Below are 17539 nucleotides of genomic sequence, written 5' to 3' on the forward strand. Positions count from 1 at the left end.
TGGCCAAGACAGCATTTCAACTGGGATCCCACTGATTCCCCTGAAAAGAGAGGTTCCTAATAAGTCTTCCTGAACTGCGTGATTCCAGCAGGTCCTGGACCCTCCTAGAACTCACTCTTTGTGGGGGTATACCTCCTGTTGCCTCAGTTTCTAAGACTTTAAAATGGTAGACAAACATTACCTTCCTTACTAGAGTGTTGAAGTGAAAAAGGCAGGAGGAAAAAGGCTATTTTGGGAGCAGGACCTTAGAGGCACTGAGAACTGTCCATGGGGGTGGGGAGGCCTCCAGAGGATCCCCAAGTCCAGGGGGCCAGAGGTAAGTGCAGGTCCTCCCCCACTCCTGAGGGGATGGCAAGGGGAAGGTCAGGAGCTTAGAAATTACCTCCTCTCCTAGGCGGTCAGAGCCTTGGGCTCCAGGCCTCCAGTCCCAGTGTCACATTTCTACCATGGATCTGGTGTCTCCAAACTCCTGGAGACAGATCCGCAGGTGCCTGAGCCTGTGTACCCTGGAGGCTGGCTGATTGGGCAGGACTCCGTGGACTGGGGCCTCCGGGGACCAGAAGCAGATTTGACCATCATTCCCTGGGGCATCAGACTCTAGGATGAGAAATTCCCACACAAGCAGCTGAGTGATCTGTGATTTCTTGGATCCTGAGAATTCAACATCAGACCAGCAGGCGCCCACGCTGGGGGTCAGCAGTGCCTTTCCTTAGCCCACTGGTACCAGCCAGCACCAGGGACTCAGAGGGGGCGCCACAGAGAAGGAGACCTGACCCCGACCTGCCTGGCGATTACCTGGGGTAGCTTCCTCTGTTCCACAGACTCAGCCAAGCACAGGGCCCTGAAGCCCAGTGCCTCAGAGGCCACAGACTCTGTCTTCCCTCCTGATGCCTCCGGATCCCTGGGGCAGCTTCTCTGAGGACACAAGCCTGTTTCCTCTGAAGCCTGAAATCCCTACAAACCTTCTGATGGGTCAAATGTGGGACTCAGGCTTACTTTTCCCATGGGATGTCCTCATTTGGGGAGAAGCATTTGAGCTGGACCCTGCGGGGCTCGTCTGCTCGGCCTAAGGATTCATGAGAGAGCAGGAGGTATTTAATATCCCTTGCAGGTTTAATCTGGGGTGCTGCAGAAGTCTGCAACACAGCCCGGCCACTGGGGAGGAGAGAGAAGTGGACATGAGAGAGGTGGGCACACATCTGGGACTTCAGAGGCTGGGAGGCTGATCGCCAGGCATTGCTAAATGATAAGCAACCCTGGGCCAGCATATTCACCCCTAGCCTGCTTCCTGCAGGAAGAGCGGGGTGCCCCGGGAAGAGCTTTGTCAGGGGCTCTCCTGGTCCCACGTCACATCCTTAATTACAATCATCACCTGTAAGTACCCAGAAGCAATGACATGAATGACAGCAGGCAGTGTGGTAGAGGAGGGGACCCCTGTGCCCAGGTCTGGCCCTGCCACTCACTAGCTGTGTGACCTTGAGCAAGGGTGGGCTGGCACTGCGGCCTCCAGAGACCAGAAGCAGATTTGACCATCATGCCCTGATGGGTTACCCTGAAGTGAATGGAGCCTAAGGGTCAGCTTTAGGGCCCTGCACGAGCCCGCACAGACCATCCTAAGGCCTGCCTGTGTATCTCATTTGTATTGATGTATTTCATTCTTAAAGAAGATCCCCCAAATTGTATAACTCTCAGCCCCACAAACCCAATCCTGCCCCTTCTTCTGGGCCTCCAGTTTCTCTTCTGTACCGTGAAGAAGAATGTAGGTCTCATATAGCTTGACAATGTTAAAAGTGTTTAAGTCTACTGTTTGTCTCTGAGCATCTGGGTGCATAGAAGTAGCCCAGAAAGAGAGAAGGTCAAAGGCCATCAGGGGAGCTGGCAGATAGGCAGGTGGTTCACCATTAGGGGCACAGTGTCTGGTGACCAGCGATCAGGCAAAGGCTGTCGGCAGTAGAGAACAGCTGAGCCGTAGTTGGTCTGGCACGGATTTAACGTGGATTTCTAAATACTGGGCAGGGTTTGTGTGGATCTCCATGGCACAGCCTTGGACAGCTCCATCCTGTTCCAGCATCTTTGTGGATGCTGGCCTGGCTCAGAAGCTTCATGTGCTGGGAAACAGCCTCTTTGTGGGTGTAAAGGCTGATACGAGTGGCATTTGTGAGCTCAGATGAGACCCTCAGGTCAGCCCTGGTAGGAAGTCCGGGCCCAGAGTTTCCAGAACTCCTCTCAGAAAGGAGGACAGAGCCCCGCAAACACATCTGAGCCCACAGACAGTGTTTAGCGATGCCATGGCTGGCCCCCAGCTCCTCGGGTCACCACAACAGGGCCACACCTGCAGGCAAGGGCGTGGTGAGCTTGGCTGGGCCGGCAGGGTTGGCGGAAGCGGTGGGAGGGGAGCTGAACAGTTCTGCTGCTGTTGGGGGCGGATCTGCCCTGCTGAGCTGACTGAGGCCAGGAGAGAGCAGCGGGCGGGGGTGGGTGCCGGGGCAGGCATGGGCGGGCACTCACGGAGGTGTTCTGGCACTGCACACTGGAGCTGTTGAAGCGCAGGGCGGGCACCCTCTGCTCGCTGCCCTGGATGTTGAGGACACACTCATAGCCACGCTGCCCCGACTGCGGCTGCGGGAGGTTCTTGGCCTTGAGGGTGATGGGCTTGATCACCTCAACGGGCACCAGGATCTTGTCCACGCGCAGCAGCTGGGGGCAGTCCTGTGGACAGACAGTGAGGCTCAGCTGGGGTACAGGGAGCCAAAGGGGCAGGAGCCCCTGACATCACCCAGATGTTCCACAACATCTCACCCCTCCCAGGGGCTGACCACACGGGGCCCTCTGCACTGCTGCCCACCCCCAGCCCCCAGCAGACAGACAGAGTAACTGAGCACCCCATGTCCCGAGTCCTTGAGGCACTCCCCACGGAGGTCAACCCCCATCCCATCCTCTCCATTCATATGACTACCCAGGGTAGTCACATGCATAGAGATAAAAGATAGAACAGGAGTTTCAGGGGGAGTTAGTGTCTAATGGGTGCACAGTTTCAGTCGGGAAAGATGAATAAAATTCTGGAGATGGATGGTGGTCATGGCTATACAACAATGTGAATGCACTTACCACCACTAAACTGTACACTTAAAACTGGCTAAGATAGCAAATTTTATGATATGTGTATTTTGACCCAGTTTTAACTAAATAAAACAGAGAGGAACAGCAGGAGGGGAGAAGGGTGGAGCCTGAACCCTGCTTGTGGCCTTGAGGCTCAAGAGCATGTGGGTCTCCAGGACCTTGAGGTCCCATGTGAATTGAGGGTCTTAAAGATCCATCCTGTGCCCTTACTTCTGCTGCCATCTCAGCCCCTCTACTCGGGCAAGATGAAAACTCGGGACACAAGACGAACGATTTTGTGAGAAGGATGAAGCTCGGGCTGGAGTGGGAGATGTGTGATGCTGGGGACTCAGCAGAGAAGACTGACGCCAAGTGGGGACTTGCAAGCCCGAGGGGTTGGGCCCATCCTGACTCCACTCTTCCCTCCTCCCCGAGACCGTGGCAGCGCTCCTTCTCCAAAAGTGACACAAGCCTGACCTTGCCCCCTGCTACTGCAAGGAGATCCAACCGGTCTATCCTAAAAGAAATCAGTCCTGAATATTCTTTGGAAGGACTGATGTGGAAGCTGAAACTCCAATTCTTTGGTCACCTGATGCGAAGAACCAACTCATTGGAAAAGACCCTGATGCTAGGAAAGATTGAAGGCGGGAGGAGAAGGGAACGGCAGAGGATGGGATGGTTGGATGGCATCACTGACTCGACGACATGAGTATGAGTAAGCTCCGAGAGATGGTGATGGACAGGGAAGCTTGGCGTGCTGCAGTCCATGGGGTTGCAGTTGGACACAACTTCATGATTGAACTGAACTGACACCCACATTTGCCTGAGGAGAGGCATCTAGGGTTGTATTCGGACTAAGGAGTGGAGCTGGGATTGCTCATCCCAAGTCCTACAGGAAAATACGGCAGCTCAAGAACAATACAGAAAGGGTGTCTGAATCTCAGAGTCCTCTCAGTCAACCCAAGGAGCCCTTCTACTTCGCACAGGAGAAACCAAGGCAGGGAGAGGAAAAAATAATGGTTCAATGTCAGCAGATGCACTGGCAGCTAAAGAACTCAGATGCTGACCTGCCATCTTTCCTCCTCTTAGTGAAAGAGGCAAGCTCTCCCTGGCAGATAGGACCACCTTAGGATGGGGTGGTGGGTCAGAAAGATCCCCCAGAGAGGCATGTAGGACTAGGGGCCTTCGAAACCCTCCTGTGGTGAGCTGGATCCTCGCCTGGGGGCTTGGCCTGTTCTGGTCCAGGATGGAAGTTAAGCCTCTCTCTCTTCCCCTGTAAGATTCCCTCTGAGATTTGTTCTTTAATGAGTCCTGGTTGCCAGTGGCCCCATAAAGGCCTATTTTGCATATAAAAAGGTTGGTGGCTCTGAGACTAAGTTCATTAATAATAATTGGAGAGAGCCAGGGCTGGGCTGGGCCCATTTTCCTCTGGTGGCGCTACTGATTGACCACAGTGTCCCTCCTAATTGAAAGTAAAATGGCAATTTCTCCCCAGGCAACAAGGCATGGAGGGACCACTGCCACCCGGCTGCCTCCTCCCCGCCAACCTCAGACCCTGCCTAGCTTTGTGCTGAGATCCCAGGTACAACACCACCTCTGAGTCTGCTCAGGGGAAGTTTCAGAGCAGCTTCCATGTTTCTCCATGAAACATTTCTCTGAGGCCTTTTCCCTGGCACTTCAGCCACCATCCTCACCTTGGCGCTTTCTCAACTAGAAAGAACCTGGCTTGGGAATCCTGTACAAGTGCAAGACCATCTTCTTCCTCTTGCTAATTTCAGTCTTGAAAGGGCTCTGAACTATGCATGGCTTCCCTACCGATGGGGATTAAAAACCTGTCCCCATAGGGTCATTTGAGGGGAGTTCATGAACTACCATGTATAATACGCCTGGCACAGAGGAGCAAGTGCTCAAATAAAAAAAAAGTTGGTTCTTTCCTCGTTCATCCCCCTCAACTCAAGCTTCACCTGGTCTCTCAGCTACTCTCTTTTTCTAAGGCTCCTTCTCCCCTGCTCCCGCCTCGCCTCTGTGTTCTTTTCCATGAACTTTCATCACTTCCCACGGTCCAGCCTAGCCACCCCTTCCTGACTTCAGAGCCTGACAATTTCAACAGCTCCAAGCACCCCTAACACAAGGCAGACAGGTAGAGAGGTCCCAGCTCTGTTCACTGCTCATCTAATGGCTGTCTAATCTTTCAGAAGGTTCTGTGTGCTCTGAGAGAGGACCTTGGCTAGCCAACCACATGGCTTTGGACAAGTCCCCAAACCCTCTGGGTCTCCTCACCCATAAAATGAAGAGGCTGGTTTGGATTCAGTGAATTGGTCCCAGTTCTATTATCCAGCCAGTAGATGATCTGGGACACATCCTCACATCATCTTTCTGAGACTCAGTTTTCCCATCTCTAAAATGGGGGTAAACACTGCCTGTTCAAGTAGCTCACAGCGTGGTATTCAAAATATCGACAACTGCATGCTGGAAGGTGGTGGTGGGGACTTTGTGGGGGAGGTTGGTCTCCTGGAAGTGCCATTTACCTACTAGGAGGGAAGTATTTTAATAACTGATATATTGAGAGTGAGATGGTTGGATGGCATCATTGACTCAATGGACATGAGTTTGAGCAAACTCCAGGAGATAGTGAAGGACAGCGAAGGCTGGCATGCTGCAGTCTGCGGAGTCGCAAAGAGTCGGACATGACTGAGTGACTGGACAAAACAACAGTATTGCAACCTGGCATAGTCAGACCAGCGGACACAGCTCTGATAGGCAGTGTGTGACACTGTTACTCTAGCTCGCACGATTAACACGGTGTGAGGAGTACAAGGCTTCACCCCATAACTCACTGCTTCCATCACCTTACACACATTTTGCCATGTGCTATCTTGTTTCATAGCACAACCCATATGATCACCCCCATGTCCATGAGCAAGAAATTAAGAGCACCAGTTACTTCGCTCAGTCCCCACAATGACCACGAACAAGACACTCCATCATCATCTTACTTTCATCCCCACATGATGACCAAACCCCCTTTACAATTGAATTCCTTAAAAACATTCTGCCCTTCTTTTTCCAAAGAAGATACTTCTTTAAACAATCATTTGAAAGGGCCAGCTCCTGGAGGGTAGAAAACACCTGCATTTAGCAAGATTATTTGGAGACTCATGCCTATATTAAGAGCCAGATTCCTGGGGAGGCTGTATTGCCCGTGGCTACATTCTGCAGTCCTAAGAATGAGCTGAGGGTGGGGAGAAGGGTGCCTTGAAGTGCAAGATCTTTAATGTCTTGGCTTTCAGGAAGAGGCTCCGGCGGGCTCTAGGTCCACCATCTAGCCCTGTGCATAGTTTAGTTTCCACTTTTCCACTGAAATGCACACAGAAGGAAAGCCAGCATGACCAATTATGGGGCAGCGTCAACTCCAAGCCAACACATGAGGGCAAAAAAGATGCCTTTCTGTCTACCATGTCCAGCATGTCATTGGCTGCTTTATACAGAGGTTTCATTGCATATTTAAATAATTGAACAAGGACATAAAGAGTGTTGCCCAGCTGGGAGAGAAAAATCTGCCTCCAGGGCTGGTGGTGCCTGGGGAGGGGGTGGTGGTAGGCTGTGGATTTACAGCCCCTAGTGTGTTTACAAGATGAGGACTCTAATTCTCTCAGTAGGGGGATGTGATGTTCTGGGGCGGGAGTGGGGGAGCTGGGTGGGGGCAGCACGGAAGGGTAGCTAAGGAATAAGTAATTTGCAGGTCACCCCTCCCCCCATGTCACCTCAGCTGCCATCAATTCCAAAGCCAAGTCAGCCCCAGCCTCAACCCCCAAATTTACACTCACCTTCTCAGACCCAGGGTGCCCAATACAAAAATGCAATGCACCATATATTTTCTTCACTGTTCCCCAAGTTTATAATGCCATTAATGTGATCTACGATGGGCCGGTTTATGGAGAGAGCCAAGTAATAATACAAAAAGGAAATACCCATAACCTTAAGCAGGGGGAGGGGCAGATGAGATTGATGGAAAGTGCAGTTGAGTGGAGCAATGGCAACCCAGTAATAGAAACCTGCAGCGGGGGCAGGGGCACAAGGGGCCAGCACGTTCTTGAGCTGGGTTTGGCTTTGTGTTCTCAACGGAGGGTGAAAGGCATGGCAAGGTTGGTTTTGTTTCCTTGAGCTGGGTCTCAGGAATAGTTCTTTTGCAAAAAGAGGAGCAGAGTCACTGACAAGGTGACCTGAACTCCTTCCAGTCCAGCTAGGGCACAGGCCCTTGGCTGGCCTTATCTCTGGGCATGGGGCTTATTTCAGCAGCCTGTCCTGGGCCTGGACTTTCCCTGCCTTACTAGTTCTGCAGTCCTGGGGAGAACTGACCTTGGAATCTGCAGGTTTCCCAATACCTGTCCTGGCAATGGATTCATCTCAGCGCTATTGGGGTGGTAGGGGACTTGGGAAGAGACTTTCAACCACAGCTTTGGAAATCAGATAGAATTCATTTTGCTTCTTCTGATCTCACAACAGTTCTCTGGAGAAAGGCTCTAGTTGAACTTCAGGGAGAGAGGGGCTGCAGGAAGCTCCTCTATGAGCCTGCTCATGGGGTGCTAGGGGAGCCCCACCCTCCTCGCAAAACTCAGCCAGGCTGGAGCCCAAACAACACAGCATCAACTGCAGCTGACTCTATCGTTCAGTTTAGATGAGAAATAATAGCAAAATAGTCCTTCAAGGATAAATTCTTCTCAATGAATTTGCTTTCCCATGGAAGTTCGCCTTTGTTCCCCAAGAATCACAGTTATTAAGTGTGTGGGCTTGATGGGGGGCTTAGGTCACCTAGCAGAGGATTCCAAAACCACTTGGAGACCAGTGGCCCCTCCCCCTTGGTGAAGGCGAGAGCATGGCCTTGTTCGTAGCTGCCCTGGTGAGAGGCCATTCCAGTGGGAAGCCAGGAGTCTCAGCTGGTACTGGAAGAACAAGACTGAAAACTCTGTGATCCCACTTTAGCTTTCCCTCTTCCTCTTCCTCTTCTTGTCGGTACCCGGGATCTGGCAGCTGATCTAAGGACCCAGGGTTGTTATCAAAATGCCATCATTAGTTGAAACAAAATCATTCCTTGTAACTGGGATACAGTGACTATAAACGACATATGCTATTGGGCATTCTATTTCTAATAATTGTAATTACTGGAGAATACTTGCCATTAATATAATAACAACAATGATTGACCAGTTCTCTGTTCCAGACCAATAACTTCACCTGAATGCCCTCTTTGTTCAGGGGAAAAAAAGAGGTAATTCAACATGCGTGGTGATAGTCAGTCAACAAAGCCAGTGTTGAAACTGGAAGACGCATGGATGAAAATCTTCTTAGGGATACAGGATGCTGCTGGGGAGTAGAAGGGCCACCTGGCAGCCTCCTTCTTGGCTAACAAAAGGCCTCTGTCTACATCCCCACACTCAAAGGTGGAAAGCAAATGAAAACCTAGGGACTTCTAGGAGAATCGCTTGGCCTGAGTCTCCCCTTCATTCCCAGGATGTGTTTGGGCCTAGAAGTTCAGGGCTGCTACAGACCTGAGGCTATGTGAGCCCCTCGTTGGGCAGAGCTGGGAGACCTAGGCCACCCTTGGACACTCACCCTGTAAGGCCACTTCCTGGATGTGGGTTTCTCACTGATGTTCTCCAGATTATTTCCACTGATCATTACAGAACCTCAGCAATCACATGGACCAATGGTCCCATTTTACACATCTCTAAATAAAGATCTCTTCTGTGTGTGTGCTAGTCCTTCAGTTGTGTCTGACTCTTTGTGATCCCAAGGACTGTAGCTCTCCCGGCTCCTCTGTCCATGGGATTTTCCAGGCAAGAATACTGTAGTGGGTAGCCACTCCCTTCTCCAGGGGATCTTTCCAACCCAGGGATCGAACCTGGGTCTCCCATTGCAGGCAGATTCTTTACCGTATGAGCCACCATATAATTTTATATACTGTTAAACCTCCCATAATGCTTTGTGTATAGGAAATGCTCAACAGTGGGTAAGGCAGGATGAGAGGTGACCTGTAACAGTGTTTCAGAGTACCATGCCACGAATAAGCTCTTCCCCTGGCTTGGAGACTGGGTTACTGTGTCTGGAGTCTTCCTCAAAATCACCATTCAAATGTGTAAATTTCTTTGTTATCCCTTATTCCTGTTACCAGCTCTTCTGAGAGACAAAAATATAGAAAACAAAACAATGACATTTAAAAAAAAATCATCATATTTCCATTAGCAGCCAGGACTATTTTTTTAAATCTCTGAGGACAACGACCTTCTTCTGCTGACCTAAAATGGCTTGAATCAGCCAATAGTCCACAGATATTTACTTATTTCTTTTCTCCTTGGTACAGTCTTCAGGAAGATGCTGTTACAATAACCAGAATGAAGTGGTGAACTCTGGCCTCTTTGTGTTATATTCAAAATGGTCTGTTATTGATCTGGGTATAGTCTGAGGAGGCCTTACAAATAGCTGTGAAAAGAAGAGAAGCGAAAAGCAAAGGAGAAAAGGAAAGATATAAGCATCTGAATGCAGAGTTCCAAAGAATAGCAAGGAGAGATAAGAGAGCCTTCCTCAGTGATCAATGCAAAGAAATAGAGGAAAACAACAGAATAGGAAAAACAAGAGATCTCTTCAAGAAAACTATAGAGATTCCAAGGGAACATTTCATGCAAAGATGGGCTCGATAAAGGACAGAAATGGTATGGACCTAACAGAAGCAGAAGATATTAAGAAGGGGTGGCAAGAATAGACAGAAGAACTGTACAAAAAAGATCTTCACAACCAAGATCGTCACGATAACGTGATCACTGACCTAGAGCCAGACATCTTGGAATGTGAAGTCAAGTGGGCCTTAGAAAGCATCACTAGGAACAAAGCTAGTGGAGGTGATGGAATTCCAGTTGAGCTATTTCAAATCTTGAAAGATGATGCTGTGAAAGTGCTGCACTCAATATGCCAGCAAATTTGGAAAACTCAGCAGTGGCCACAGGACTGGAAAAGGTCAGTCTTCATTCCAATCCCAAAGAAAGGGAATGCCAAAGAATGCTCAAACTACTGCACAATTGCACTCATCTCACACGCTAGTAAAGTCATGCTCAAAATTCTCCAAGCCAGGCTTCAGCAATATGTGAACCATGAACTCCCAGATGTTCAAGCAGGTTTTAGAAAAGGCAGAGGCACCAGAGATCAAGTTGCCAACATCCGGTGGATCACGGAGAAAGCAAGAGAGTTCCAGAAAAACATCTATTTCTGCTTCATTGACTATGCCAAAGCCTTTGACTGTGTCGATCACAATAAACTGTGGAAAATTCTGAAAGAGATGGGAATACCAGACCACCTGACCTGCCTCTTGAGAAACCTGTATGCAGGTCAGGAAGCAACAGTTAGAACTGTACATGGAACAACAGACTGGTTCCAAATAGGAAAAGGAGTATGTCAAGGCTGTATATTGTCACCTTGCTTACTTAACTTATATGCAGAGTACATCATGAGGAACGCTGGGCTGGAAGAAGCACAAGCTGGAATCAAGATTGCTGGGAGAAATATCAATAACCTCAGATATACAGATAATGGCATATTCCCTTATGGCAGAAAGTGAAGAAGAACTAAAAAGCCTCTTGATGAAAGTGAAAGAGGAGAGTGAAAATGTTGGCTTGAAGCTAAACATTCAGAAAACGAAGATCATGGCCTCTGGTCCCATCACTTCATGGGAAATGGAAAAACAGTGGAAACAGTGTCAGAGTTTATTTTTTTGGGCTCCAAAATCACTGCAGATGCTGATTGCAGCCATGAAATTAAAAGACGCTTACTCCTTGGAAGGAAAGTTATGACCAACCTTGATAGTATATTAAAAAGCAGAGACATTACTTTCTCAACAAAGGTTCATCTAGTCAAGGCTATGGTTTTTCTCGTGGTCATGTATGGATGTGAGAGTTGGACTGTGAAGAAAGCTGATCGCCGAAGAATTGATGCTTTTGAACTATGGTGCTGGAGAAGACTCTTGAGAGTCCCTTGCACTGCAAGGAGATCCAACCAGTCCATTCTAGAGGAGATCAATCCTGGGTGTTCATTGGAAGGACTGATGCTAAAGCTGAAACTGCAATACTTTGGCCACTTCATGCGACGAGTTGACTCACTGGAAAAGACTCTGATGCTGGGAAAGGTTGGGGGTGGGAGGAGAAGGGGACGACGGAGAATGAGATGGCTGGATGGCATCACCGACTCTGTGGACATGAGTTTGAGTGAACTCCGGGAATTGGTGATGGACAGGGAGGCCTGGCGTGCTGTGATTCATGGGGTCGCAGAGAGTCGGACACGACTGAGCAACTGAACTGATAGTGCAGCCTCCAAGTTTGGACCAGGAGGAGCACAGCTTTAAAACTTCCTTCTCTTGAAATAAATAAGCATCCAAGAAAAAGAGAAGCCAATGTTAATTGCATTCAGTGATGTGATAAGAGAGGCATGGTGATTCCAAGTTACCTGGGAGCCTGTCATGTGACGGCTTGCCGTAACAATGGTGACTGGACTATAGCAGGTTAGTCCTTCTCTTTGCCCCTCCATCCATCACGCTCCTCCAGGCTTTTTCTTCTTTCAAGGACCCTGGTACCACACCCTCTGACGTTCCATGAATCCCCAGTGGCCTTTGCCACAACCAGGTACAGATGGGAGCTGTGCCTGGCTTGTGATCTGGGCACTTGAAAACATTATTCTTTCATGGAGATCACTGAATGGCACTGGGAAACGCGGTGGGCTCTTGCTTTATTCTTTTCTGTGTTTTTCCCCCCTCTTTCTGAGTAGCAGATGCCAGCTCCTTTTACATATTTAAACGAAAGGAACCAGGGACAGGAGGAGCAAACATGACAGAAAAAGCAGAAATGGGAAAACCTGCTTCAAGGTAATTAAATGATTAGGGGCCTTTGAAATCCACCAGATAGCTCAAGTGTCTCTGTTTTCATTTTATTCTCGGGCCTGTTCTCATGTGAAATTCCTGCCAGATACACCAGTCTGGGAAGCCAGAGGCAGTCTGAAAACTTCTTTGTCTCACTCCCATCAAGTTACTTGTGGGTTTCTGAGCAACGTAAGAAGAGGTACTTCCTAAGCTCTTAGCCCCTGGCTTGGTGGGTCAACCAGCCCTTCTTCTGCTTCTGACCTCACACTCTAAGACAAAAGTCCAGGACTGAGGACACAGTACAGTCTTTTTTCAGGGTCTTCATGCCAAGATGTGCCCCTTGGCTGTCAGACCCCCGTCCGCCTTATTAGCTTTAGCTCTACTTCGTCTTAGGTCAAGACAAGCAGAGAATGTAACCATAAAAATTAGACTCACATTCCTACTTAATGCCAGGACATAACCTCATCTCTTCCTTTCCCCATGAAGGGATGATCTAGGTCTGGGGCTCCTCTCTGGATTATGAATTCACAGCAGCCATTTCCAGGCACAGACAGACCCGGTTGTAGAGGCAGAGGGTCATAGAGGGTCTAGAGATTTCCATAGCCTCTTCCTGTTCCAGTCTGAAACCTGCAAGGGACTTGACGGGAGCAGAGCAAAAGAGGATTTCAGCCTCTGTCCAGCTTCCCAGGCTGGTGTATCTGGCAGGGATTTCATGTGTGGAGAGGCCCAAGAATGAGACCAAAACAGAGACAATTGAGCTCCCTGGTGGATTTCAAAAGCCCTGAAATCATTTAATAACCTTGAAGAACATTTCACATTTTTGCTTTTTTCTATCTACGTTGTTCCTTTGATCCCCCACCCAGCTGGGATCATCCTCTTACTTGACAACCTCACCGTTCCTTGCCTTTCCCTCTACATGGACGGCTCTGCCCACTTTCTACCCGGAGAAGTCTTGCCTGGCCAGCACATCCTGGGAAAATGGGATCCAGGGCTGGAAATTCCTCATCACCAGGCACAGGTCAGTTATTTTTCCTGGATAAGGAGGGCCCGACACAGTAGATGCTGGTGGTGAGAATTTTCCCTGGTGGTCCAGTGGTTGAGAGTCTGCCTCCCAGTGCAGGGGACGAGGGTTCAATCCTTGCTGGGGAACTTAGAGCCCACATGCTTAAGGACAACTAAGCCCGCATGCTGCAACTAGAGAGCCTGCATGCTGCAACTACTGAACCTATGTACTCTAGAGCCCGCACTCTGCAACAAAAGAAGCTTGTAGATTGCAACGAAGACCCAGTGTAGGCAAAAGAAAAGAAAAAAATAAAAAAGGTGCTGGTGGTGAGAGGTCGTTCCTACTTTTCAGAGACAAGACAGCTTCCCTCCTGCCCTTAAGGGTTTGGCCTAATTTAGGGATCCTGGTGGGGTGGGAATCTAGCCAGAGGGAGAGGGGGCACCAAGGTGAGCCTCTCTGTTCTCACCATGCCCTATCCAGTCCCCTAAAGAGCCCTTATGCTTTCTGTACCTGGAAAGGCCCTGCTCTCACAGCTATGGTTTTGCCATATGGTCATGGCACTCATGTGGGTGTGTGAAGAGGGCAGGAAGGTGCATCCAAAATCTGGGGGTGGGGGCAATACTGAAGCCTATCTGAGTCCACTGTTGGCTGAGAGGGTGCCCTGTCCCTGCATCCAGTGGGGTTTAAGCAACACAATACAGATACTGTGTCTCCATCTTTCTATTCTAAACAACAGCATTCTAAATCACTCTGTTCAGAACTATGGACCCCATGGTTGGAGTCAAAGAGCACCATCATGTTTGAACAACAGCAGACTTTTCCAAAGTATTTTTATACCCATTATCCTTAAGGTCTTTGCCTGAAAACTTACATTATCAGAGAGGAAACAGCATAGGCATAGAAGATGTCTATTATGATGATGAAGATTTTTCAGGGATAAGACTAAAGATGAGCAGGGAATGGAAACAGTGTCATGGTCATGGAGACTGACTCTGTCACAGAGTGAACTGTGTAGCTGAATCACAGATGCCTCAACCCTGAGGGGCCATCAGCTGGTCTGGGAGAATTTGCATCTCTACATGTTCCCAGGTGATGCCAATGCTGCTGGTCTGGGGACCACACTTTGAGAACCACCACTCTGCAGGGGTAGGGGTGGGGTGGGGGAAGGTTTACTGACCATCTTTTCATTCTTATTCTCTCTTTTATTCAATTTGACCTCTTTGATCTCAGCTCGGTTTTGTGGACAATGCTCCAAGGGAAAGCGAGAGGACTCTACGTACAATCCTGCTCTGTACAATTATTTCCAGGACACGCACACACATCTCTGGAATTGTTTTGGAACTCACCTGGCGTGTGGAGGGTCATGCTGGCTGGAGTGACCTGGAATGCACTCCTGCCTGTAACTGAACCCCCAGGACGGATCCAGAGTGGAGAACTTTGCTTGTTTACTGCTTTCAAGAAATGATCCTTTCAGAGGCGGGGTTGGGGAGCGAGGGGGTGGTCCTCCTGGATTTACCTCTGTTTCCTCTTTCTAAGGGAAAGCCTCCTTGTGTGTCCCTTGCTCATGGCAGGCAGCACTCAAGGCTCTGGCTATGGGACCTACCTCAGGCAGCTTCACCCGGCCTTCCTGGAAGGAGCAAGACTTGGGGTCATGGGTGCAGACGTGGCGGTATTTACACCAGTGGCAGCGGTATGGGCTCTCCACACAGGACAGGCACCTGGGCACAGAGGAGGAAAGGCACACATCACGGAACCTGTATGCACCCAAAGCCGAAAGCCTAAGACTCTAGAGCCCAGCAAAACATGCTTTCATAGTAGGAGAAACCACCCTAAAACACTCAGGAAGAGCAGATCTGGTGAAAAACCCAGCCCCTTTCTCTCCGAGTCCTCAGGAAGCTGAGAGTCTCTGGACTCCTCCCTTTGTTTCAGATACTTGCCAACCTGGTCCCCCAGGACCTCATCAACCTCCCTCCATTTTTATAGGATGGCCCTCACATTGGCTGAACAGGGAAACAGTGAGGTCTAGGGTTGAGGGACTCATCCAGAGAACCCATCGGAATCAGGACAAACAGTGAAATTGAGTTTTAATTCCAGGTGACTCCAGGGTCTCGGCTGACATGGACCCACCCTGGCAGGGGAAGGTCCTGAGGCTATCCCCTCAGTATGGTGGGCTCTTGCAGAGCTGGCAGCCCAGCCTCTACTCATTATCCCAGGAAACACAAGGCGACTTGATAAAAGCGCCTTCCTGTTTAAAACCCAACATGGTTCCCTTCTTCCAAAAGGCCAAACCCAAGTGCCTCACCATGTAGGTTAAGCCCTTTGTGGTCCAGGCCCACTGTTCCAGCATGTGTCTGGTGCTTCAGCCAAGAACAGGCTGTGCTGTCCCCATGCTGTCCTTCTACCTGGAGCACCATTTCTTCTGCCTCACCATCTCCTCTTGCTTCTTTGACTGATGGAGAGGTGGTCTCATGGAAACCTTCGTCCCATTCATCCCTTTGTTTCTGTCTCTGAGACGGTACTGGTCTTGCTGTATTATAATTTACTTATTCGCTGTCCTATTCGTCTGCTAGCCTACTAGGCCATGATTCTTGGGGGATAGGGATTGAATCTTTGCACATTATTAATTTCTGACCCTCCCTGTCTAGTGAGTAACACACTGTCTTGCACATAGGAAGCTTAAAGTCATTTGATGGACCGAATGGAAACTTAGACTATGCTTTCATCGACCGACTTCACTTTCCTAGACGGGCAAAAGGGGAGTGAGGGATTAGGTCACCAAGTGTAAAGCCATGGCAAGCTCTTTGGAAAGAAGGAGGAAGAGAATTCCAATTTGGCTGGGAGGAGTGGCTGCCTATTACTTGGGGCTCCAAAGACAGCCAAGCTCTGGACTCACAGCTGCCATGAGCAGACAAAGTCCACAGCGTAGAGCCCCAAATATCTTTGGTGATGTTAACTAGCTTGTCCTATATGGAGAAGAAAACAGAACATTATGTTAAAGCCAGCAAAGCTTTTTGAGATCAGGCTCTGTGGTTTTCAGATTGTGCTCTATGGAACCCTGGGAGTTCATGGAGTTTTTCTGGAGACTGTGTGAGATGTGAGGGATTCCTAGACAGAGGGGTTCCAGGTGTCCTTAACTCTCAACCGTCTTCTACTTCCATTCATTTTATATCTTTGGCTTTCACATCTAATTTTAGTTGAAGAAAGGTTTCTATGGTGAAAGAAAGGTTTGTACTTTCTCAGTGTGGTCCAAATCCATCCTTTTAGAGAGGAAATAATAATATAATAACAGCAAAGTGCACAGTGCCTAAACAATGGGCCAGAGTGGATCTAAGTGCTATCCTTGTAATAGCTTTTTTAGCTCTCACAGCCATTGGTGGGGGCTGGCAAGCAATCAGCGATGTCCCAATCAGCCAATGGGACCGAGCCCTCACCATGTCAGCTGTTAGGTATGTGGGTGACACCCCAGGAGGAGAACTACTGCTTCCTCATTTACAGAAGACACTGGGGCGCAGAATAGCTACGTGGACTAGCTGGCCTGATGCCGTGGCCTGAGCCTCTATCCTCCGTGGCTTCCCTCGGGAAGTGGATGCTCCAGTCAAACAGAGCCAGAGCCGGAGCCTGAGCAAGAGCCAGACCCCGCCCCAGGCCAAAGCCCTCCTCTGACCCTTGCCAGCTGGGTCCTGACCGCTCTGCAGGGAAACTGTGCAAGCTAAGCATTCAGGTGACTTGTGGGACCACCTGCTCACACACATGGAGCTTCCTCTCACTTCCCAGGCCCCTTCTCTCACCTGGGGTGCTGGCTGTTCTATTCTGCAGGTGAAAAGCACCCCCTCCTCAACAGATGGTGGAAGGTGAATCAGGTTAGACAGATTTATGCCAGAGAAGATGTATGGGCGAGGGACCTGGAGCTCCCCAGCTCACAGGCTCTCAATCTGCTCATTCTAGCCTCTTCCCAATAACCCCATGGAAGCCAGAGGAGGGAGGTGACAGGTCACCTTACAGGGCCTTCAGATGGTAAGATGGAACAAGGGTGGGGCCTCCTATCTTTGGATGAACTTTGACTCCAGAAACAGGGAGTTGAGTGAGACTGGGGGACACTTACGAATTGTGGACGCTGCAGTTGTAGAAGACAAAGCTAGTGCTGGCGAAGGTCATGCCTGTCTCCTTGGACTTGAGCTGCAGCTGGACAACGTGGTGGTCCCCTGTGGGCAGAACCAGCCATGAGGTCAGGTGGAGGGCCACAATCCCGTGTCAGGTCCCACTGAGAGTAACACAGCTTGGGAAAGGGAAGGCCACTCCCCAGGAGGTATGCTTAGCTCTAATAGGACTTGGAATCAGCTGGGCCCAGTCCAGGGCAGAATAGAATAATCCAAGAACAGAATAGCTGCAGACAGCAGTTCTAGTATATTCCTCCTTCCTCACTGTAGTCCCAGCATCCAGCTCTCCTTTGCTCACCAGGTTCTTTCCTGTATACACACACACACACACACACACACACACACACACCCTCTGACAGGTATTCACATGTGCATTCACAT

General features: G+C 49.6%; 1 protein-coding gene across 1 annotated transcript in view; it reads right to left on the reverse strand.

The window, feature by feature from the left end:
- The window catches only part of PLXNA4 (plexin A4), a 492275-nt gene that overhangs the window by 83173 nt on the left and 391563 nt on the right, over positions 1-17539 (reverse strand). Inside the window, exons 8-10 of the mRNA XM_055421287.2 lie at positions 17104-17203; positions 14605-14719; positions 2509-2709 (exon numbers count right to left, since the gene is read on the reverse strand). Of these exons, the coding sequence (XP_055277262.2) occupies positions 2509-2709; positions 14605-14719; positions 17104-17203 (416 nt within the window). The remainder of the gene's footprint in view (positions 1-2508; positions 2710-14604; positions 14720-17103; positions 17204-17539) is intronic.

Source organism: Moschus berezovskii, chromosome 3 (assembly GCF_049115385.1).
Source record: "Moschus berezovskii isolate FMDL1 chromosome 3, NW_MosBer_1.0, whole genome shotgun sequence".
NCBI classification, from domain to species: Eukaryota; Metazoa; Chordata; class Mammalia; order Artiodactyla; family Moschidae; genus Moschus; species Moschus berezovskii.